Source organism: Herpailurus yagouaroundi, unplaced genomic scaffold, assembly GCF_014898765.1.
Source record: "Herpailurus yagouaroundi ecotype Mexico unplaced genomic scaffold, PumYag 251, whole genome shotgun sequence".
Lineage (NCBI taxonomy): Eukaryota > Metazoa > Chordata > Mammalia > Carnivora > Felidae > Herpailurus > Herpailurus yagouaroundi.
The window spans coordinates 4,121,923-4,144,845 of record NW_024412468.1 but is presented as its reverse complement, the minus strand read 5'-3'; the positions used below and the strand labels follow the sequence as shown (position 1 = coordinate 4,144,845).

At 46.1% G+C, this 22,923-nt stretch overlaps 2 protein-coding genes and 1 long non-coding RNA gene across 3 annotated transcripts in view; 1 reads left to right on the top strand and 2 right to left on the bottom strand.

Annotated features, from left to right (window-relative positions):
• The window catches only part of AASDHPPT (aminoadipate-semialdehyde dehydrogenase-phosphopantetheinyl transferase), a 29,392-nt gene extending 13,003 nt beyond the window's left edge, over window positions 1–16,389 (bottom strand). The window contains exons 1-4 of the mRNA XM_040460780.1: window positions 16,148–16,389; window positions 13,566–13,791; window positions 1,016–1,137; window positions 224–385 (exon numbers count right to left, since the gene is read on the bottom strand). Coding sequence (XP_040316714.1) covers window positions 224–385; window positions 1,016–1,137; window positions 13,566–13,791; window positions 16,148–16,330 — 693 coding nt within the window. The 5' untranslated portion in view covers window positions 16,331–16,389. The remainder of the gene's footprint in view (window positions 1–223; window positions 386–1,015; window positions 1,138–13,565; window positions 13,792–16,147) is intronic.
• LOC121020771 (uncharacterized) lies at window positions 5,504–7,186 on the bottom strand. The gene is made up of 2 exons (XR_005786275.1): window positions 6,630–7,186; window positions 5,504–6,330 (listed from the first exon to the last, which is right to left on the bottom strand). It is a non-coding gene; the product is annotated as an uncharacterized LOC121020771 (long non-coding RNA).
• A 234-nt stretch (window positions 16,390–16,623) lies between the features above and the next one.
• The window catches only part of KBTBD3 (kelch repeat and BTB domain containing 3), a 38,832-nt gene continuing 32,532 nt past the window's right edge, over window positions 16,624–22,923 (top strand). The window contains exon 1 of the mRNA XM_040460771.1: window positions 16,624–16,734. The gene's annotated coding sequence lies outside the window, so the exon portion shown is untranslated. The remainder of the gene's footprint in view (window positions 16,735–22,923) is intronic.

The window sequence follows — 22,923 nt, the reverse complement described above, 5'->3', positions numbered from 1 at the left end:
CCTGGGGTCCCCGACTACCCCCGGCAGGGCACTGCACTCACACCTGGGGTCCCTGACCTCCCCTGCCCGACACTGCGCTCACAACCAGGGTCCCTGACCCACCCCTGCAGGGCACCAACAATGCTTCCTGTCGTGCCCACTTTCATCGAGTAGCCTCCCCTAATTAATCTCACAGACATGCACAAAATAAAGAAATTCTTACAGCAAGTGATAAGTTTTTTACCTCAAATGCCCATTCTTTTTCTTCTTCCCCATCTAGGAACAAACGTGTTTCTTTATAAACTTGGCCTATATCGAGATTTAATGGGGATATATCGAATTCAAGCCGTTGCAATTCAAATCCTAGGCCAACACCAAGGGCTTTTATGAAGCTTTCTTTCAGGGCCTAAAATACAGAACAATTTTCTCTTAGCAGCACATTCAGCGGGTAAAATCTCCATAAACTCTACAGGCCCAACACATCTGGATTGTTAGCTCTGTGCTACATGGTGACTCCAAGTTATTATCATTACTTTTACCCTTGCAACTAGCACAGACACAAACCAGACATGGGATCACACAGTCAATCATCTGATCCCCTGGGCCTCCGCTCTGGGTGTAACAGCACCTCCCTCACAGCCCTGTCATGACCGTTAAATTAACCAACTCACGAAGGGCATGTTTTCTGCCATATCGGGAATATTACAGTAGTGTTAAATAAGGCCTTGTGTGTACGAGTTCCTTTGAAAAAGAAAACATTAAACATTGGGAGAAATGTCTTGTTTGAGCTTTAAGAGCAAGTACCTTCTAACTGACCACTGAATATACATTCCATTTTCTTAACTGTCATTAAGATTTAATTATGCCGCAAAAAAAAAAAAAAAAAAAAAAAAATCGCAAAGTTCCCAACAATCACCCATTTGTTTTAAACACCTTAGGAACTCCCCTAGTAACCAAAGGACTTTGATGCCGATTTTTAGTAAAGACAATGAGTCATCATGGGCTTTTAACTCTCAAAATTAGAAAGAAATTATACCCAATTCCTATAAAACATATCCAGTTGAGTCCATTCATCATTAAAGCTTCTGATGGTTTCCCATTCTTTGTTGGTAAACTTTCTTTTCATAATATGAAAGAATTCTGGAATTGAACCACGACCTGTCAAGTGAAGAAACACACAATTAAAAACAGACAGTGACAAGCAGGGGTTAGCCCAGGAACACAAGGGTAGTTATAGAAATAGTGAAATTCTGTGATTAAGTAACAATGGGAAAAAAACAACACACAGTTGTATTGATAGATGCCTTCCGAAAATCTGATACAATTTACCAGCCAAATGTGGTATAAATTCTAAATAACATGGAGGAAAAGAACTAGATGTGGTAGAGTATCAGAAATCTACAACAAACATCTTAAAAAAGAGCTATATTCCTCTGGGGTTTACATTTTTTACTTTGTTATAGAACAGGAACAAAAGAGCAATTCCTTTACTGTAAGTTTTTGAGAACTGCTAGAAAGCTGAGGGTTTATTTTTTTAATTTTTTTTCATGTTTCTTTATTTTTGAGAGAGAGAGATACAGAGACAGAGCAGGAGAGGTGGAGGGGCAGAAAGAGGAGACACAGAATCCGAAGCAGACTCCAGGCTCTGAGCGGTCAGCGCAGAGCCTGACTTGGGGCTCGAACTTATGGAGTGAGAGATCATGACCTGAGGTGAAGTCAGACCCTTAACTGACTGAGCCACCCAGGTGCCCCGAGGGTTTTTTTTTTTTTTAAGTTTTATTTTTGGAGAAAGAAAGCCCAAGAGGAGATGGGCAGAGAGGTAGAGAGAGGGAAAGAGAATCCCAACCAAAGCAGGCTCTGTGCTGTCAGCACAGAGCCCGACGCGGGGCTGGATCTCACAACTGTCAGATCATGTTCTGAGCTGAAATCAAGAGTTGGATGTTCAACAGACTGAGCCATCCAGGCACTCCTGTTCTTCTGTTTTTTTCTAAGTTACCACTTTGGAAAACTACTTTACACTTCTTTCCTTCACAGGAATGATTTCTGAACATGTTTTCTTATTTGACTTTTCCAAATGAAAACAGATGCTAATTTCTGCCTTTTCAGGGATGCTACTGTGAAGTAAGCTTTTTTTCAAAAAAATTGAGATACACCCCTAGAGCCTCTGTTCCACAGACAATAAAATATCACAGAGAATTCTGAACATAAATAACAAATAATTCAAGGAATCTGATTCTCAGAATTGAGAGCTGAGACACAAATTAAAAATACAAGATACGTCTCTCATATTTTTCCAAAACAGAACTATGTGCTTATCTATCGTTACCACTAGACAGGATGTTTCTGTATTTGTTTATTGATTCTGCAAATATGTCAACTGTAAATACTACACAAATGTGTACAGAACTAATGGTCACACATGGGTCAGTCATGGTGGCTGGCCTCCCACACAGCCAACCTGGAGAGCCCATCAGAGCCTGGCCCTGGACAGAAGGCCCACAAACGTTCACCACGTGGATAAACGAAATGAACCGTCATTTGGTCCATTACTGCCCCATGCCTTGCTGTCCCGTGTCCTTAGTTCACGACTACAGTTCCTCGCGGAGCACGGCTTCCTCTTCGTGGCCGTCCCTTTGCAGACTGTGTTAACTCCGACTCACAGCTCTAGAACACTCAGCTCTAAAATCCGACATTCCCACTGGCTACAAGTCCTCCAGTGACAGCCACCAGCACACGCTCTGTGGGTGTTAGAGGCCTGTCTGGAGACCAGAAGTTGAATCCCCGTGCTTCACGCGTTATTGGCATTTCACCGCTAACCTCACTCTAGAAACTCCCCAGTACTGCACACCGGAATGCTATGGACTGCGTCTCCACAGGGAGCTTACAGCCGGTCCTACAGCAACCAAGTATAGTTCCCATAGTGATCTCAAGGGTAGAAAGTATCAAAAATCAATTCCTCCACAGAACTGTTCACGATCCCCCACCATTCCCATTTCAGCAGACTTAAGAGTGTCCTCCTTAGCCAGGAGATACTTCCGATGATCCTGTGGGGAGTGATATGTGGTCCTTTACAGATCAAGAGAGAGACTATCATTTACTTTCAAGTTCAACAGACTCATTTAATCCAACTATCTTCTCCTTGGCACTCTGTTCTCAAGAAAAATACATTTCAATAGTTTACGAGTTCAATTAGTGTTTACTGTTTGTGTTGTTCACATTGCTAAAATACTGTTACTTCCTAAAAGCAGCCCAGCAGACCTATCAAGTCATTTCATGTAACAGCACTGAAATATTAGCTGATCTTGGAGTCCCAGGGGAGGGGGATCCCTCTGATGGTCCCGTGCTTCACTCTCCCAACACCTCCCTCAAGGCTCCTACTAAACACAGTCTCCTTAGAAAGCAAGCAGCACTAGCACATGGCGTGGCTTGAGAAATGACACTCGAAAGTGACAATAAATCTGGAGAATTTAAACACGGGGAGCACTATATCTAGGTAAATCATCAACTGCTTCCTCTTGAACACGTTCTGGCACAGTGCAAACACTAACAGTGGGGAAAACAGCTACCTTGGATTTGGAGACTACACTGTATATTTTGAGAACTGTAGCTTTAATGGAACACTGCCCCAAATGCCACAGTTGAAAATATATGCCTATTGTCATCTACAATGTCATTGTGTTTGCTGGTTTCTTCATAACCTTCAAAAAACCCTCTAATTTTTTAACTAAATAAGATGGGGTAATCAAGACAAAAAAGATTAAATATGCATGCTAATAAAAAATGAACTGATAAAGCCCTCTGATTTTTTAACTAATATGGGGCAATCAAGAGAAAAAATATGCATGCTAATAAAAAACAAAATGATGAACATAAAAAGCAATCTAGCACAATCACTGAAAGCAATCACAAACTGATTATGTACAGCTAAAAAAGTACCAATATGAGGGCGTTTTCATATACTTTTGAGAGCATCTTATCCATTCCACAAAATAAGAGCTGTGACAGCAAGAAGAAAAGAGGATTTTCTAATTATTTGGCCAAAGCACAAGAGCGCCACAGTGTGGCACTATGGTGGAAATACACAGTGGGTGAGTCCTCTGCTAGGTAGTTTAGCTAGGAAATTGGAATTCGCGGCGGGGGGAGAAAAATCAGTAGGAAATACCAGAACAGTACATTTGTCCCTCAAACGATCTGAAGGCAGCATAATTATCAAACATATAATCTGGCAAACCACCTAATAATACCATCACGTATTCATGTTTCCTGTGAGTCAGATTTAATCATCCCACCACATGCTGAAGGGGACAGGTAAGGAAGATGAAGTGACTGAAAAACAAAACCACTAACCACATTTACGGAAACCAGATTACCCCTCTTGTTGCTTAGCCTTTAGGAAAAGCAGTGTTAGCTACTAAGCTTCATAATGATCAACTAATCGAGACCAAAGACCAACTGGTAGGTTGACTAAACATTCAGTAATAACCCACAACAAAAGAGTTCACACAAACACCTCAAGCTGCTATTGCAAACCTACAAAAAGAAATCCCACTAGTACCAGAACCTCAAAGCCCACCTACGTCAATCTGTCCCCCAATGTCACCAATGTGTTCACCATCCTTAAAAGGGATCTGTTACTTTAGGGAGGGGTTGAGCCCTGTCCATCTGTGTGCTTCGAAATAGTGAAATTTAGCTTTTGATCAAAAGTCCAATTAGAAATTCTAGTAGTGCCATTTTTTGGATTACATATATTCTTGCTTCCACAGGAGCGGGGAAGGGACAGACTTCTATTCTAGACTTTGAGCCAGTATGTGCACAGTGATGATGGACTTGTGTGGGAATTTACCGAGGCACAAACCCAGAATAAAGCAACAATGTATGAGGCCCTCAGGTGCGTTTCACAAATCCTGACAAAGGAGCTCTGTTAGAGCAGGAGAGCACAGACTGAGATGCGGGCACCTGGGCTGGACACCCCCCCTCAGGCAGTCCTGAACCCCAGCAGCTCGTGGTGCCTATGTAAATGCCTTCATCAACATATGTGGCAAGAAACAGGCCTGGAGAACAAGAACGGAACTCAGGGGCTGCAAAGGTGTAATCTTTCAGGAAGAGGGCAGGACCCCCTGAAGGCAGGTAGAGGGGCCAGAGGGTGGGGGAGGCCCCAGGACCAGGAAACAGAGCAGGAGACACGGACTATTCTCAGGCCTCGAAACCATACAAAGTTTGCCCTGTTGGCTTTTCAACCTGCTTGGGGCCCAAGGCCTCCCTTTCCCACTTTACCCTCCTGAAATGGGAAAGGCTACCCTGTGCCTATTCCCCCAAGGTGTTACAGAAGCAGATGGTTTCTTTTCTAGCTTAACAGGTTCACAGGAGAGTGAGGAATTCTGTGCCGCCATGGAACATACCCAGCCTCACCTGTACCTGAGTTAGATCATCCACATGATGAGACATTGAAGCTTTGGAGCTGATGATATTCAGAAGAGATGCTGGAGTCAGAGTGAATGCTGGAACAAGCTAAGGCTCGGAGAGGCTGGGACGGGATGAGTTTATTTTGTACGTGGGAAAGAGATACATTTATGGGGGAAGGTGGAGGATGGACTGTACTGGGTCGAACAGCATCTCCCAAAATTCATGGCCACGCAGAACCTCAGGTGGAGTCTGCAGATGGAATCACATTAGGATGAGGTCACAGTGGATTAGGACAGGCCCTGTATCCAGTGACGGAGAAACACTCAGGCACAGAGAGAATCTAGGAAGATGCAGGTGGTACCGAGGTGGCCAAGCTAGAAGCCAAGGGCGGCCAAGGGCGGCCAAGGGGGGCCAGGAAACCAGGAAGAGGCAACGAGGGGTTCTCCCTAGAGCGTCAGAGGAGCGCGGCCCTGTCGACTCTGACTGGTGGCCTTGAGGACATCACAACCCTCTGGGGTCTAACACAGGAGTGCGTAGTGGCCGCTCTGGAGCCCCGGGAAACCAGGGCACAGGCACACGACGCACGTCACGTGTGCAGACGCACCCACACTCCAGACAGCTTCAGCGCCCGCGAGTCAGACGCTCACGTCCGGGCACCATCGCCTCTGTGCCGACAGTCCTTTCAACCTCGGTAGTTCCAAAGCTTCCAGCAAGGCAGAGCGGGGGAGATTACGGAACACACGTGTAAAGGGCCCCAATTACTCAGTTCCTCACAAATGGGGGCGCTGGTGTCGTGCACACTGTTACTGCTCTTCTGCGAGGCACGGCACTGCATCCCCTGTGCATCCACCACGTCTACGCGGTTTTCCTGTCGCTACTTCAGCAGTTCGTACGTTAACAGGGTTAACCTCTGTCCGTCGTATGTGCCACAAATGTATTTCCTGGTTTCTGAGAGAAGATTTAATATGAAACCGATCACGTCTGCGGACTTGGTTTCCTCTGACCTTTCTAGCTTCACAGGCATCCTGCTTCCACAAGTCTGAGAGAGTACACAATTCCACTGTGTTCTAGCAATAGTCATGAAAACCTAACTCTAACTTTGTTCTCTAGTGTAACACAAGGGTCTAAGGGCTTTCTCATGACTTCCATCGTTAAAAAAAGGGACGGGTTACGGACTTCCTCACTGCTGGATCTGTAAACTATACCAAGTACAGGGATCCCCAAACATTAATATGACTGACATTCACCTGAGAAACCAGCTGTGCTCTCAGAGATTCTGGTCCAGTAGGTCTGGGGGCGTTTCAAGGAATCTGCATTTTGAGGAGCAGCCTGGCTGATTTTAGTATCCTGACCACCATTTTAAAACCATCACTGTACAGACATCTAAGTGGCTCAGTCAGTTAAGCGTCCGACTTCAGCTCAGGCTACGATCTCTCGGTCCACGAGCTCGAGGCCCACATTAGGTCTGTGCTGATAGCTCAGAGCCTGGAGTCTTCTTCACATTCTGTGCCTCCCTCTCTCTCTCAAAAATAAATAGTAAATAAAACATTAAAAAAAAAAAAACCCACTACTCTATGCATATAACCACCACCACCTCAGAGCTAACCTTTGTTAAGTATGCAATCATTCCAGGCACTGTCCATGTCTATGCCTTCAACTATCCAGCTTTGGTGGTAGAACTGTTTAGCCATTAGGATATAAATCATCACATACACACAAGTTGTAGAAGAATTAAAGATTTAAACGTAAAAATAAAATTGTAATTTTATTTTTTAGGTTTATTTAGAGACAGATAGCATGAGTGGTAGAGGGGCAGAAAGAGAGAGAGAGAAAGAAAGAACAAACCAAGCAGGCTCCATGCTGTCAGCACAGAGCCTGACCTGGGGCTCAAACCCACAAACCCTGAGATCATGACCTCAGCCAAAACCAAGAGTCTGACACCCAACTGACTTAGCCACCCAGATGCCCCTAAAACTGCAATTTTAGAAAATCTAGTGGACTCCACCCTATGGGCAGAGAATATCTTATATCAATTTAATTATTTTTTCCAAATAAGACAGAATTCAGAATTTGTCAATCAAAAGATAGATGTATTTAATTAAAAAAATATAATTCATATGGCCAAAAATATAACTAAATTTAAAAGGTAAATAATAATACAATGGGCAAAATACAACAAATTTGGTCAATAAACTATTAGTATCCACAATATATAAAGAAGTTTTATACAATGATTAGAAAGTACTGATAAGCAGTTTATACAAATCACAAATTAGAGTAGTCGATAAGCTATTGCTCTAGTGACGAGAATAATGCACCATTTAATCAATAATCTTTGCCCATTGAACTATTATTTTGTGTAGACACCGGGCTCTCACTGTTAACTGTCAGTTTTCTATTCTTGTGTTTACAATGCTTAACAAACTCGTAAGAAATGCTAAAGCCAGTCCCCTCTCGCTGTATTTTTCATATGCTTAGACATGAATTCCTCCATGAAAACCTTAAGTTCATTTAACCCCATTCTGCAGAATGCTTCACATACTTTGTACCTGTAAAACCTTAAACAGGAATCAGTACAATCTAGCACAGACAGGCCACATACTACAGACTACGTAGGTGGGCTTTGGACCCGGGGTACAAATCCATGTTCTACTTTTTTTTTTTTTAATGTTTATTTTTGAGAGAGAAACAGAGCGTGAACAGGGGAGGGGCAGAAAGAGCGGGAGACAAAGACTCTGAAGCAGACTCCAGGCTCTGAGCTGTCAGCACAGAACCCTACACAGGGCTTGAACTCACGAACTGCGAGATCATGACCTGGGCCGTAGTTGGATGCTTAACAGACTGAGCCACCCAGGCGCCCCTCCATGATCTACTTTTTAGCTGTCACCTAGGGCCGGAGTCTTACTCTAGTCTCTAAATTAAAAATAGCACTTGGTCCTAGGCATCAAAAGACGAAGATAACACATCCAAGGCTCTAACACACATAGAAGCATCAGCACAGAGGAAGGTGCCCCACAGCCAACCCCACCCTGTAACTGGGAAGGGGATATTCCCTGCTGGGAAGACCTGGTTTTCCAGGGAGGAGGTCGGAGTACAGAAGGAAGTGTGACTTATTTCAGCTACCTGCTTCCATGTGTCCAGGCTGAAATAAGACAAACGTGGTCAGTAAGCACCCCTGCAGAACGCGGGTCCGGGAGAGCGAGAGCCCGGATGTGGGAATGACTGTGAAAGTAACCTCAGAAGCAAGCAGGTGAGACCTGGGTGGGAGCGGAGTGGAGGCAGTGGAGACAAAGGAGGGCGAGGAAGACGACTCAACGGGAGGAAATGCTTGGAACCACAACTCACTGACCAGGACAGTTTCTCTTGTAACGTTTTCCACCATGGATGTGTTCTCACTTTCTCGTTTGTAACAAACACATTTAGCCAAGCCTAGGACTCCTCTCATTTGCACATGTGATAAATATGCACCGAGCACCTGCAAGGTGGCTGCACCCTCGGCTAAGTACGGGGTGCACTGGAGCAAAGCCGCAAGAAGCCACAATCCCCAACCTCATCTAATGAGGAAGGACAGACGACAGTCTAGGAGTTAGGCTGTCAGGACAAATGAGAAGGGCCACACAGAGGAAAAGAAGGCCAGTCGGTGGCCAGAAAAGTCTCTTCGAAGGAGGAACTGACCAGTGCCGTGGCTGAGTTGGTTGAGCATCTGACTTCGGCTCAGGTCATAATCTCACGGTTCAGGGGTTCGAGCCCTGCATCAGGCTCCATGCTGACAACTCAGAGTCTGGAGCCTGCTTCGGATTCTGTGTCTCTCTCTCTCTCTCTCTCTCTCTCTCTCCTCCTCCCCTGTTCGTTCTCAGTCTCCCTCTTTCAAAAAATAAATACACGTTAAAAGAAAAAATTGAAGGAGGAACTGACTACCTCTCACGCTCCAGGTCTCAGGTACTCAGGAAAAGAGAGGACAGGAAGAAAGGTCAGCGTTTCTGCAAGGACGCAGAGCACTTTGCTACTTGAAGCAATGAAAGACAAGGACAGCAGCTAGAAGAGAGAGGTACCAACAAGAAGGACACAGGGTCGTGAGAAGGGGACTGGATTTTATTAAGAACCAACCCAAGAGTTTTGAGAAAACTGCTGTAGGTATTTTTAAAGACCACTGCACTCCACACATAGAACTGTACCGACAGCACAAAAGCGGGAAGCAGTCAGGAAGCTATTACAGCTGCACGGGGAACAGTAAGGTGGAAGGACACAGGAAGACCAGACCACCCTCCTACCTCATAGTCCCACCGTGCACTTTATACTCACTGTGCTCAATTTATGTAGCAGCCGTTCTAGACAGCAGTGCCTTGAGTCATTTCTAAGCTATTAAATTAGTACCAAATCTCAAAACATCGAGTCAGTTTTGTCCTGACAATTACTATCCAGCTAAGTTTATAATAAAAATGGGAACCTGAAAATGTAAAATCATGGGAAAAACTTATTTTGGTCTTTTCCCAAATCTAAATAATAATTTTGATACTGTATATCTTGTCTTGTTTTGTAAATGTGGGAACACGACTAAAAAATTCATAGAACTGTATTTTCTTTTATACTCATTAACCACAAAAGGCTTTGATGTTAGATAAAAATTAGAAAATGAAGGAAAAACCAATTTCCCAATCTGGGGCGGCAAATTATCACGAGGACCCACAGAACACCTGTCCCCAGGAGTTAGAAATGTGCTGCGCTGACTCATTACCCATCCTGGGGTCCCCAGCACCTTATAAGCCCTCCTGTCTGGACATTTAACTAAATAATTATTTCCTGAGGGCCAGCCCTGCACCAGCTCTTTTCTCCAAGAAGCAGAGAACACAGCAGCAGCTGCCACATCCCCCTCCAGCTGTGGGCATCTGGCTAGAAGACCCCCCCGCAAGGCTGCCTGGGTCCAGCAGTTACTCCCTAGTGACCTACCAGCAGCGACGGGAGCCCTGGGAGAGGGAGGGACTTTTAGCCTGCAGAAATGCCTAACAAGTTCCTACATGATGCTTCCCTGCAGACAGGAACAGAAGACAAAATGGAATGGAGTTTTTCCACACACCAAGGATGCCCCAACAGCTGACTCCAACCTGGAAGACAATCTGGTAACAATGTCCGCCACAAAGTCCGGCCTGGGTTGTGCCCTCCATCACTCAGCAACCTTGGGGAACGTGCCTTGCTCGGCTATCACTTATTCTGATAAGCAGAGCAATTCAAATGAGTCCCCATTGCAGTAGAACAGTCTACTTCCCTCTCACTGAGTGATAAACTGTCCATTCACGCTTGAGAACCAGCGCAGTGACCGGAAAACCGCTCTTCCCCAGTTAGGAGATACAGCAAGAGCTTTTTGGCAATGAAGCAAAGAAGAGTTAAGGTCTAGACACTGTGATTAGCCAAATAAGATCGATAAAAAAAGTTGTATGTGTACGGTGGGGAAGGTGTCCTAATAAAATAGGAAACTGAATTTTCAGTTTTTGCTCATTTAACTTTTTAATTATTAAAAGTTTTAATTAGTGGGGCGCCTGGGTGGCTCAGTCGGTTAAATGACTTCAGCTCAGGTCATGATCTCACGGTCTGTGAGTTCGAGCCCGATACCGGGCTCTGTGCTGACAGCTCAGAGCCTGGAGCCTGCTTCCGATTCTGTGTCTCCCTCTCTCTCTGCCCCTCCCCCACTCATGCTCTGTCTCTCTCTGTCTCAAAAAAAAAAAACAAAAACATTTTTAAAAAAATTTTAATTAGTAGTTACTTATTTATCCAGTATTGACCATCAGCCAATATTGTCCCCAGGAAGCCAACTGGTAGTAAGATCTATCTCACAGGCAAAGTTGCAAGGCGGCCGTGAGCCCTAGTGGTCAGCATTCTTGTGTCATTGCGCACACTGCATTCAAAGGACCAGTGGCCTCTCAAATAATTTCTGACTTTTGGAATAAGGACAAAAGGAAGCTATGAAAGCACATGGGCTCGTTCCCATGCTCGCCACACCTCCTTTTTAGCAGTGGCTTTTCCGAATAAGCTCTCTGTAATGCTCCTGCAAACCAGATGCCGTCCTGGGAAAAACACACATGTGCATATTCACACAAAACGTGGTGAACAATTTTAGGACATTAAGAAAAAAAATGCCTCGGGATGCCTGGGTGGCTCGGTGGGTTAAGCGTCGACTCCAGCTCAGGTCATGATCTCGCGGTTCCTGAGTTTGAGACCCACGCTGGGCTCAGAGCCTGCAGGCTGCTTCAGATTCCGTGTCTCCCTCTCTGTCGGCCCCTCCCCACTTGCATTCTCTCTCTCTCAAAAGTAAATAAGCGTTAAAAAGAAAAATTTTTTTTGATGCCTTGATGTGTATCCAGGAATTTTTAGGCCAAGAATCTCCGTTGTCACTAGTGGAGCCTCCTTTGCAAATCGGAGAACAGCGTGGGCGAGGAGAAAAGCAGGTGGTGGCAAAGAGAGGTGAAGGGACACCCGACAGCAACCGTGAGCAAAGAGACTCACAGCCACACTCTGCAGGCCTCCGGCCAAGACACAGAGTCCTTCCTCATGCACCTGGCCGAGAGCGAGCTAACGATGCTATGAGCTGAACTCGGCAGGTGCTAAGAGATATGACAGCAGCCAGCCTCGGACACAGCTCACAGTTCCTGCTCTCACGTGGCTCTGAGGACCAAGAGAAGGACCATCAATCACCCTGACAAATAATTATAAACGGAGATATGTAGTGGAATGAAGGAAATATATTTTAGGAGGGCTCACGACAAAAGAACCGACCTATGACTGTGGCTCACAGAGGTGTCCCTAGTAAGGCTGAGGTGACAGCTAACCGGTACAGAAGTCATCTCTGCAGAGATGGGGGCAGGGGATAAAGTTAACACAAGTCTTCCAGAGTAAGGGCAACAGAAGGAAAGACTGTGGTGGAGAAAGTGTGGAGATGAGGAAATTACACCATGAAATTAGGAAAATGTTTTTCTCTTATTAACACCTTTCTTCTTAGCCTGTTACTTACCTCCTCATAAAAATAGCGTATTGATGTTGGGGTGGTTGGAACAATTAAAATGGACAATATAAATATGGCACTTAATAAAACGTGCTGGCTTATAGTAAGTGCTCACTAAATGTTACAGGTGATGAAAACTACAGCGCAGTTAAGAGAACCTGTGCTCTAGTAAAACTACCTGAAAACTCAACCCCACAGTCAATGTAAGCAGTTCCTACGGTCACCAATTACCAATACCTAACGCAAAATATAAGCAACTTAAATACTTTAATAATGGCTTGCTCTTAATTTTTGCTCATGTAAATGTGCTACAAAGAGCTGTAATTAAAATATTCCAGAAATACAGGTCATCTCCACTATAGGACTATAGTATACTTCACCAAGGAGATGTTTTTGTTTTTTTTCGTTTTTTTCTTTTTTTTAAGCAAAACAAGTTACTCGTGAATTCTGGAAAATACCTGAATGAAACGAAGTTCTTACAATATAATTACTATGTTTTCTTTTTTTTTAATGTTTTTTTTAAACGTTTATTTATTTTTTTGGGACAGAGAGAGACAGAGCATGAACGGGGGAGGGGCAGAGAGAGAGGGAGACACAGAATCAGAAACAGGCTCCAGGCTCTGAGCCATCAGCCCAGAGCCCGACGCGGGGCTCGAACTCACGGACCGTGAGATCGTGACCTGGCTGAAGTCGGACGCTTAACCGACTGCGCCACCCAGGCACCCCTAATTACTATGTTTTCTAACTAGAATGCCATTCGAAATGGACTGTTCATGGAGTTCATTTCGGTTTAACATTATTTAAATAATACAAAAAGCTACTGAAAAACCGTTCTTTAGAAAAGTTAACAATCCTCAAAAACAGTTTGAAATGTATTCTTATTTAACAAGCTAGGGTATAATCCAAGAAGGAAACCTTTGTTATTTTCATTTTGACTCTAGGGAAAGCATTACACGCGTGCTCAACTCAGAGAACCTTTCCTTTCCACAGACGTTTGCGGATATTCACAGAAAAAGGGAAATATACCCTTTTCAGATACATGTTCTCTCAGCTACAGCACCTTTGACTACTGAGCACATTTTTCCTAAACTTAAAGATCTGCAATACACCTCCTGGCCCGAGTCTTCGGACAGATAAGAACTGAGAACACAAGACTGGTAACTTGTGCACTGCAAAAATGCAACATTACCTGGAAAACTAGTCTTCATCACATCAATTCCAACTTGCAGCTCAGGTTCAGCAGCGAGCACAGCATAGTCCCCTTGATGAGAGATGTTAAAGTTGAAATTGGGGTAAGGATTCAAGGAGTCTTTCGCAAGAACTGGTTTTCCCTTTGCAGTTCTCTGCAAACGAATATTATTCCAAGGGATATTCAATTTCTCTGCAACTAATTTCCTCATCATCAGACGACCGGCCTGTTAAGTAAGCAAAACACATAGTATGTATTGATGTGTACTAAAGATTCAAATACGCTGCGTGTAACAAAGTCCATTTTTGTGGTTTCTAAAATATATTCATTTTTAGGTGTTCAAAAGTACGGAAGTACTAAACATACCACGTTAAGACTTCAGCAATGCTTAAGAAGCTAGAAGAAAAGGTCAAAGTCTCTCCCGTCAACAAGTAACCAATGCTCACATTCGGCACCCTTCTGGTCTTTTCACGACGTGTCTAAATAAATATGTGTTCGTTTAGCTATGCTTTTGCTATCTATTTCATATATGAGATCCTACTCTAAGCGGGCCTGCACCATCCATAAGCTTTATAACGTGCAAGTGCTGGGAATGATTTCATGTCTGTACACATGGATCCAGTCTGTACCCTTTTAACTGTAGCATAGTACTTCATACTCTCAAGGTCCTCCTCTTGATGGACTACTCCCCTATTACCGGACATTTAGGCTGGCTCTAGTTTAGCTATTATAAACAATCTCCCAAGGAACCACCCTGTTGTTCCTACATCTTTCTGCCTATGTCCAAGTACATGCAGACCCTATAGACACATCACTCAGCTACAATAATTAACAAGTCAGGGACACCTGGGTGGCTCAGTAGGTTATGCGCCTGACTTTTGATTTCAGTTCAGGTCATCATCTCAAGATTGGTGAGATCAAGCCCCATGGTGGGCTCTGTGCTGACAGCATGGGAGTCTACCTCTCCCTATCTCGGCCCCTCCCCCATTCTCTGTCTCTCTGTCTCTCTCAACACACACACACAATTAGCAATGCATGACTTACTTCACATATACCTCATACCTCTCCCAGTGTCCCACGTCTTTAATTAGTAAATAAATTACTAAAACCACACAAAAATACCCAAAGATATGAAGTAACAAAACATATGATATTTTATAAAATACCTTTCAAGTATTTTCCCCTTCCATTCTAACAATGATTTTTAAAACTCACAACGCTCTGCATTACGGTTTCTTACAAATTATAAAAAAAAGTTTTAAAAAAATTCACCAATATGCCCTCCAAACATTATCAATTAGCCCACCTTCTAAAGGAAAAGGCGTTTCCATACAGAGGCATTTTCAAGAACTGGCGGTCTTTAAAGTGATGGTAACTGCAAGCTACTTCAAAATGCTGTCTACAGAAGAGATAATTTCCAAATGCAACTTTCCATACGTTGCTTGAAAATATATCACTAAAATAAGTAATTCCGTTTAAACCATTGTTCCCCAAGGTACAGAGTCAGTACGGGGGTATGCCTAAGACGGCCCCTCCCCGCGGCCCGGGCCTTCTCTTTTCGGTCCAGGACCCCTCCCCTCAGCCCAAGAACCCTCCCCAGTATTCGGCCCTCCTCCTCGCCGCCCAAGACCCCTCCTGGGGCTCAGTCCCCCCTCTTCGCGGCTCAGGAACCCTCCTCGGGACTGGGCCCACCCACATCCCCGCGGCCCAGGTCCCCTCCCTGGGGCTCGGCCCATCCCTCCCCGCGACCCAGGTTCCCTCCCCGGGCTCAGCTCCCCATCTCCGCGGCCCAGGACTCCTCCTCGGGACTCGCCCCTACTCCCCGCGGCCCGGGGCCCTTCCCCGCGATCCAGGAACTCTCCCCGGAGCCCAAGTCCCCTCCCCGCGGCCCAGGCCTCCTCCCCGGGGCTCGGCCTCCCCTCCCCGCGGCACAGGTCCCCTTGCCAAGACTCGGCCCTCCTCCTGGCGGCCCAGGACCCCTACCCGGGACCTTGGGCCCCCTCCCCAGGGCTCGACCCACCCCTCCCCACGGCCCGGGCCCCCTCCCCGCGGTCCAGGAACCCTCTCTGCAGCCCAGGTCCCTTCGCCAGGACTCGGCCCATCCCCCTCCCCGCAGCCCAGGCCCCCTCCCTCAGGCCCAGGCCCCCCTTCTCGGGCCTCGCCCCCCTGCCCGCGTCCTGGGCCCACTCTCCGAGGCCTCGAGGCTGGCCTAGGCCTTCCCCCGCTGGGCGGCGTGCAGAGCTAAACAAAGTGGGGCCATCAGGGATTCCGAGGGCCTACCGCGCGCAGACCTTCTCAGGATGTGGAGACTGGAGCATCGCACCGGCAGGTGCACGACCCGCGCGGAAGTAAGATGAAGATCTGACAACCCCGGACGTGCATGATGCAGACCCCTCGCCGTGGGGCGGGCGGCGGCCCCGACCCCAGCATCACCGCCCCCGCGGCCGCGCGGCTCCCACGGGGTAGGGGCTGTCCTCGCCGAGGCCCGGCCGCCCGGCCCGCACGTATAGGCCGGCCCGGGAGGCCCACGACCCCCGGCGGCGGCTGCCCTGGCCCTTCCACCCCCGGCAAACCTGTAGTACCATGGCTGCTTTGGCGTCCCGGGCGAAGACGAACTGGCCGATGCGCTCCTTCTCCTCGGGCTGGATCGACCGCACCGCCAGCAGCCACTCGGCGCGGCTCGGCAGCCAGGTGCCGCACGAAAAGGCCCAACGCACGCCCTCCATCGCAGGCACCGAAGAGCACCGCCGCGCGGGCGAGCCCATGCACGGAGAAAGGACCCCGCAACCGCCCCGGGCCCAGGTGGCGTGGACGCAGGCGTGGCCCCACCCCCTTCGCACCGGCGTCAGGAGGAAGGAGGCGGGCGCCGCCGACGTGCGCGCGCAGCCCCGCCCACCAGGGGGCTTTCGCTTTTCTCCGGCCGCGCCGCCGTCTCCTCCAGAGAACGGCTAGGGGCGGAGACGCAGGCCCGCCTCTGCGCTCTGCGGCAGCGCGTGACGTCACGCGGGGCGGGGCCTCAGGGAGCGTAGGGAGGGACCAAGGCCGAGAGCCCCTGGTTGCGCCACTCACACTCGGAGAAGCGCTAACAGGACAACGGTTCAGGCCAATCGCAGTGAGGCCTGTGGCGGCAGCGAGACTAGGGTGGAGACTTCGGAGACTGCAGTTGCAGGTGGGTGAGCTCTGGGGTCTGAGGGAGGAGTGGGATGGCAGCGCCTCGTTCTGGGGGCCCCGCGAAGGAGGGGATCCCCGGGGCTCCAGCCGCCCCTGTCAACCCTCCGTGTGCGCGGCCGGGCGGGCGGCCGGGCTTTCCGCGGCGGAGAGGGCGCCGCACGGTGCCCCCGGGCTGCCTTGCTCGCCGCCCCGGGCCCCGCGGCGGGAGGGGGGTTGCGGCCCTGTGCCCCGCGCCAGGCGGCCCCGCCGACCCTCACTGTGTCCCGCGCCGGCCGATCGGTCCCTCCGACCCCTGAGTGCAGCCGGGCGGGGACGGCCGGGCCTGGCCCAGAGCCCTGGGGACAGGGCACCTGCGGTATCGCGGCGCCGGCCGCCCTGCTCTCCAGGAGCGTCGGCACCGAGTTAGAGCCCCAGCAGCCTTCCTTCCAGGGCGGCCGAGGGTCAGATCGATGCCTCTGCGCCCGCACCTGCCCCGGGGAGACTCTAGGTGACGCTTCTGCGAGAGTCCCCGTGACCAGAGCCCCTTGCGGGTATTGGCCCAGCGGAAAGTTGGCCTCTGCGGATGAATGTCAGAGCCCAACTTTGCGGTACACTGAATGCTGTCCTCCGAGATTTGGCCGGGTCCCTCCTTCTTTTGTCGGCTGATGGAGGGCCAGCAGTCGTAATTCGCAGTTACCTAAGGATTCTTTCCATCCTCTTCTAGGTGGCTTCTATTCTGTTGTTTTCTATACTTGTTTCCGTTAACTTTTCCTGATACCGTGAGCCCTTTCCAGCCCTTTGCAAGTAGGTGGGATTTTGAACACACAACACACACATCCTCAAAGGGATGTAAAATAAATTACTGGCTTGATCTATCAGCTTGGGTAGTACTGACCAAAAGCCTGTGTCAGGTGCCGTGTTTGAGATCCGCTTACTACCTGCAGAGAGCTTACAGTCTGGCAAGGCACGTAAAGCGTGTACAAAAAATCCGCAGTAAGTGACACGTAAAGGTGTGCAAAGCATAAGGTGTCTGCTAATACAGCTATCACCAATGATCATAACTCCTTTCTCCGCTTTTAACTTTATGTATCTAAGCATCCTATGATACCTTCTCCGTTCTTGTCTTTTTCAACTGATTTTTACAAAATTTCACCCTGTTTTCTGTTTCTAAAACACTTCTAGGTACATGGTCACATGTTCTGTGCAGTAGTGATTATTGTTACGATGGAGAATCTGAGATCAGAAAGCGGATCTGTGGAATTAGGTAAATTCAGGTTAAGGAATGCATAGTTGATTCTTTTACCACGGAACTAAGCTCTGTATATTCATGCATAGAGCCTAATATACAGACAGATCATGTGCTTATTCATAGTTGCTCTCTCTGCCTAGAATATTCTCTCCTCCCGTCATCACATTCATTCCCCTGTATCATTCAGGTCTTGGCTCAGATGTCCTCCGAGAATCTCTCTGTCCACCAGATCTCAACAGCTCACTCTCCCCACCCCCTGCCTCATTCCCGAGCCTGGTCCTATCCTGGGCACTCTTTATAGGTTTCTTTAATGGAATCCCCTTCCCTGTGTACTTTGTAAATTATTACTTATTCAAGGCTGAGGGCAAACCTTGCCTTTTCTTAAGGACTACCCCAGAGTATGTTTTTGTTTGTTTTTAACTAATTAATTTGGCAACTCTTCTAGCACTACCTTATAATATCTATTATCCTGAATTATGTATGTGTGTTATCTTACAAATTAGGATGTAAGCTACTTGAGAGGGAATTTAATGCATACCTTGCCTCCTACAAATGGTATACACAAGTAAATGTTTTGATCAACCTTTACAATAGAGTTTACTCCGTTTATAACCTAACACTGGCATTTATACTCGGTCTACCTTTATTTTCCTCATTTTTATCTTAAGGAAATATGAATGTGCCTAACTATATTCAGTGAACCCAAACATTTTGTTACAATATCTTTATTGCATTGGTCAGGGGGAAAAGAAGACTAAAATATTAGAGGTTCAGCAAATTTGTGAGTAGTAGTCATCTTGCCAGATCTTGATCTATGCCTTCTTACTGGGATCCTAAGAAAACTGTGTTCTTTTCCCACTTCTGTCACCAGTTCTCCGTGTGACTTTGGGTAAATAACATAACCTCTTCCAAGGATCAATTTCAGTGGAAAGGTATCAAATGAAATCATCTCTAAGGTTCAGTGATTTTTGAGTGAATAATGTGCATTTAGCTTTTTACTGAGTCACCACTTAAACTTTATTCCATTGTAAAACTTAACTTTTCAAAACTTTAGCAAATAACTCCATGATTCTACCAGTTACTCAAGAAAGAAACCTTGATTTTTCTTTTCCCTCAATTTTCATGTCCAATCGATTCTATGTTCTACTGATTCTACTTCTAAAATAGAGCCAAAATCCGTTTTTTTCTCTCTCCATTGTTAACATTGTGGTCTCGCCTGCCATCAGGTCTCACCTGCAGTACCGACTAGTTTTGGAGCCTGCAGGAGAAGGGAACGTTGTTTCCTGTGTCCTCCCTGTCATAAGCTCTCCTCGGCTCCGAGCTAATCACTGTGCTGTCCGCGCCCCTGACTAGACAGGGAAGGAAGGAGACCAGCAAGATAGAAAACCTGAAGAGTGACGTGCCACAGACACTAGAGACGCGTGTTTCCAGAAGGGAGACTAGTTAGCCACGCGAATACCCCTGAGAAGTTCTCTAAAACGGGGAGAGAGAATTTAGCATTGCTGGCGGCAGCGTGGTGATACTGCCTCAGTCAGGTGCCAGGGTGCAAGAGGAAGGGACAGTAGTGGGCTCACACAGCGAGTGCAGGCAAAGCTACTGCGGACTGTTTCTGGGTGGCGGAGTAGAAACGTGGGATGGTAACTGGGGGGTAATACAGGTTCAAAGGACAGATTTTTGTTTGTTTGATGTGTAAAGTGGGAGATACTAAAATGTGTCCACCGATGGAACCTGTCCAACAGGACTGGAGAAAGTGTTGACGCAGCAGAGGGGGTAGGTTGTGCGCGCGCGCATGCGCGTGCGTGTGCGCGCACCACCCTAAAGTGTACCGCAGAGTGGAGGACCCGGTGTCCGTTGTTTCTGGCTGTGTGCCCGGTGTCTAGAATAGTGCTTGCCAAGATAGCAGCTACTCTGTAAACTTTCTAGTATTTGAATAAGTGAATGACGTGAATTCTATTGCCCTTTTTCTCTTAATTCTTCTTACAGCAACCAGGAAGATACTTTAAAAAGTAAATCAGGGGCGCCTGGGTGGCGCAGTCGGTTAAGCGTCCGACTTCAGCCAGGTCACGATCTCGCGGTCCGTGAGTTCGAGCCCCGCGTCGGGCTCTGGGCTGATGGCTCGGAGCCTGGAGCCTGTTTCCGATTCTGTGTCTCCCTCTCTCTCTGCCCCTCCCCCGTTCATGCTCTGTCTCTCTCTGTCCCAAAAATAAATTAAAAACGTTGAAAAAAAAATTAAAAAAAAAAAATAAATAAAAAGTAAATCAGGTCATGTCACTGTCCAGCGCAAAGTCTCCCTTTGTTCCAACAGCACTTAGGGTGAAATCCCTGCTCCGTGTGGACCATAGGACCTGCGTGAGGTGGCACTGGCCTCCGCAACATTCTTGCTCTTGTCAAACGGTTCCAGTGATGCTGGCCTCCTTTCGTTTCCTAAAACTGAAGGACCCCTTCCCACTTTAGGCCTTTCTACATAATTTCTCCCACCAACCCCTTAACCTTCAGTGACACCTTCTCAGAAAGGCACGCCCTGACACAGTAGCGGACAGGAGCAAAAGCTCTGGAGCCAGACCATCTGGGTCCAGGTCCACGTTTACTTGCTGTATGACCTTGAGCAAATTAAGGTCTCAAAGCCTCCTCTCCCCCTCCCTGTAAAGTGGGGACAATAGCAGAATCTATGTTACACCGTTCTTCTGAAGATTAAAGAGGCTCTGAAGCATGTAGGACAGAACACACAGAGGAAGCACTATGGAAGTGTCGCCACCATTACTATCTGAAGTTGAACATTCCCCATTGTTCGTTTTTATTCCCATTTCCCAGCTCTTTCTTCACAGTATGGATAACGATGGATAATTTGTCAGTCTTTCTCATTACATAGTGACCACCGGGGAAAGCCAGGGTCACGACTGCCTCTGTTCTCCATGCTTTCTTTAGTGTCTACCTCTGTACCTGGCATACAGTTAGCACTCTGTCGTAAGTGCTTATGAGAAGATGCCACCAATCACGTTCTGTTTTGAAACTCCGGTGACCAAATTCGATCACCGGAAGGCCAAACAGAAAGGGCCCACCCAGCTCAGTCACAGCACAACAGCACAGCTTTCTTTTCATACTGCGCTCCCATCAAATGGCACGTGCTATTCTTGTCACTACTTTCTATCAAGGTCTTATCACACTTGATTCTTGTACTTTTATTAATTTAACTATTTAAATCAAACTTTAGTGGAAGACATTAAAGGAAATAACGAGAGTAGTTTTGAAAATTGACTCAATGTTTTGAGCACAGAGTAGTTTGTTGAAGTTGAGATGCAGTCTTATAAAATACACCATTGTTTTACGTGCCACTGAGAAAGAAAACAATGCCATTTTTAAGTCTGACAACTCTTTATCGTGTCGAACTTTTCATACTTACAGAAAGCCCTTTTAAAAAATCACGTATCACCCTCTTACACACATAAAAAGCAAAATTAGCTGAGATGCTTGTAAAACTTTGTCATATTCAGAGTACAGTGCTTATAATTCACTTTCAACTCAGAATCTCAATGTCCATGTTTTTCTATATAAGGTCAGTCTCTGTAATCCGAGAGCATTAGTGACACATCATTTCATTTTTTTAATAACAAAAAAAAATTTAATGTTTATTTTTGAGACAGAGAGAGAGAGACAGAGTGTGAGCAGGGGAGGAACAGAGAGAGAGGGAGATACAGAATCTGAAGCAGGCTCCATACAGGCTCTGAGCTGTCAGCACAGAGTCCAATGCTGGGCTTGAACCCACGAACCATCAGATCATGACCTGAGCTGAAGTCACGACTGAACCCCCCAATGCATCATTTCCTAAACGAGTATCCATTGTTATCTCCAGAGTTTTCTTTTAAATCACCAATACCCATTTTCCACATTTGGATGCACATACATATGTAATGACAGGTGTCATGACTGCTACCTGACCAAAAGCAATTATAAGATACCTGTCATTTTCAGATATGTTGAGTGTGAAAAAATGTGTGTCTTACAATTAGTGAAATGTCATACTGAATTTGCAGAATATTTGAAGAAAAAAGTTGCCTGACAGATCTTTTACCAAGAATTGTTTTACAATTAATAATGTTACTAAGTACATGTTATTACTGAGTTTAACCATTAATGTTGATATACCCCATGACAATATTAATTTTCATGATATAATTTACAATACAATGTAATTGGGGTGTCCACTTTGCACATGAGGAAGCTAATGCCTCAGAGAGCCTCAATAGAGGTTACTAGAATAGTGATGGGCCATTTAGGACCCTGTTCTTGCAGCTCTAAATCCCGCGGCTCTTTGTTGTTTGAAAACACAGTAGGACTGCAAGTACAGATTTACTCCAACCAAATTTAAGACATGAAGATTTCAGCTTCTTGGATTTTTTCATTCTGGATTGAATTTAATGGCAGGGTTTATCTTTTAACAGCTTCATGAAAGTGGATACCTGTATATGACTCTAATATATTTAAGAATGTGTATTGGGGAATACTTGAAAATTTCTGTTAAAGTTTGCTTTTTTGTTACCATGTGCAGAAATAATCATTACTTTATACTTCCATCATTGAGTTCAATTCTTATTTATGAACAATAAACCTCAATAAGTGACTTAATCCAACACAAGAGCCAAATTAAATACATGTTTTTAATGATAATAAAGTTAATGTTTGTGGTTGGGGTTTCTTAAATTTATTTTCTCAAGACATGTCATTATGCAGAAATACATTTTTTCTCATTTTGAAAGTCTTAAGTTTGGGTACCTTTTAGCTTTTTTGTTTTACATTCAATTTCTTTTAAAAAACTAAGTAACTACTTCTACCAAAAAATAAAATGATTTTTCCTTGGCATTTTTTAAGTGTTTTGAACAAGAAGAAAACTGGGATATCAAAATGGTTTCTAAATTGAATTTTTGTTTGTCTTTTAAATTTTGTTTTGAAATAATCACATAT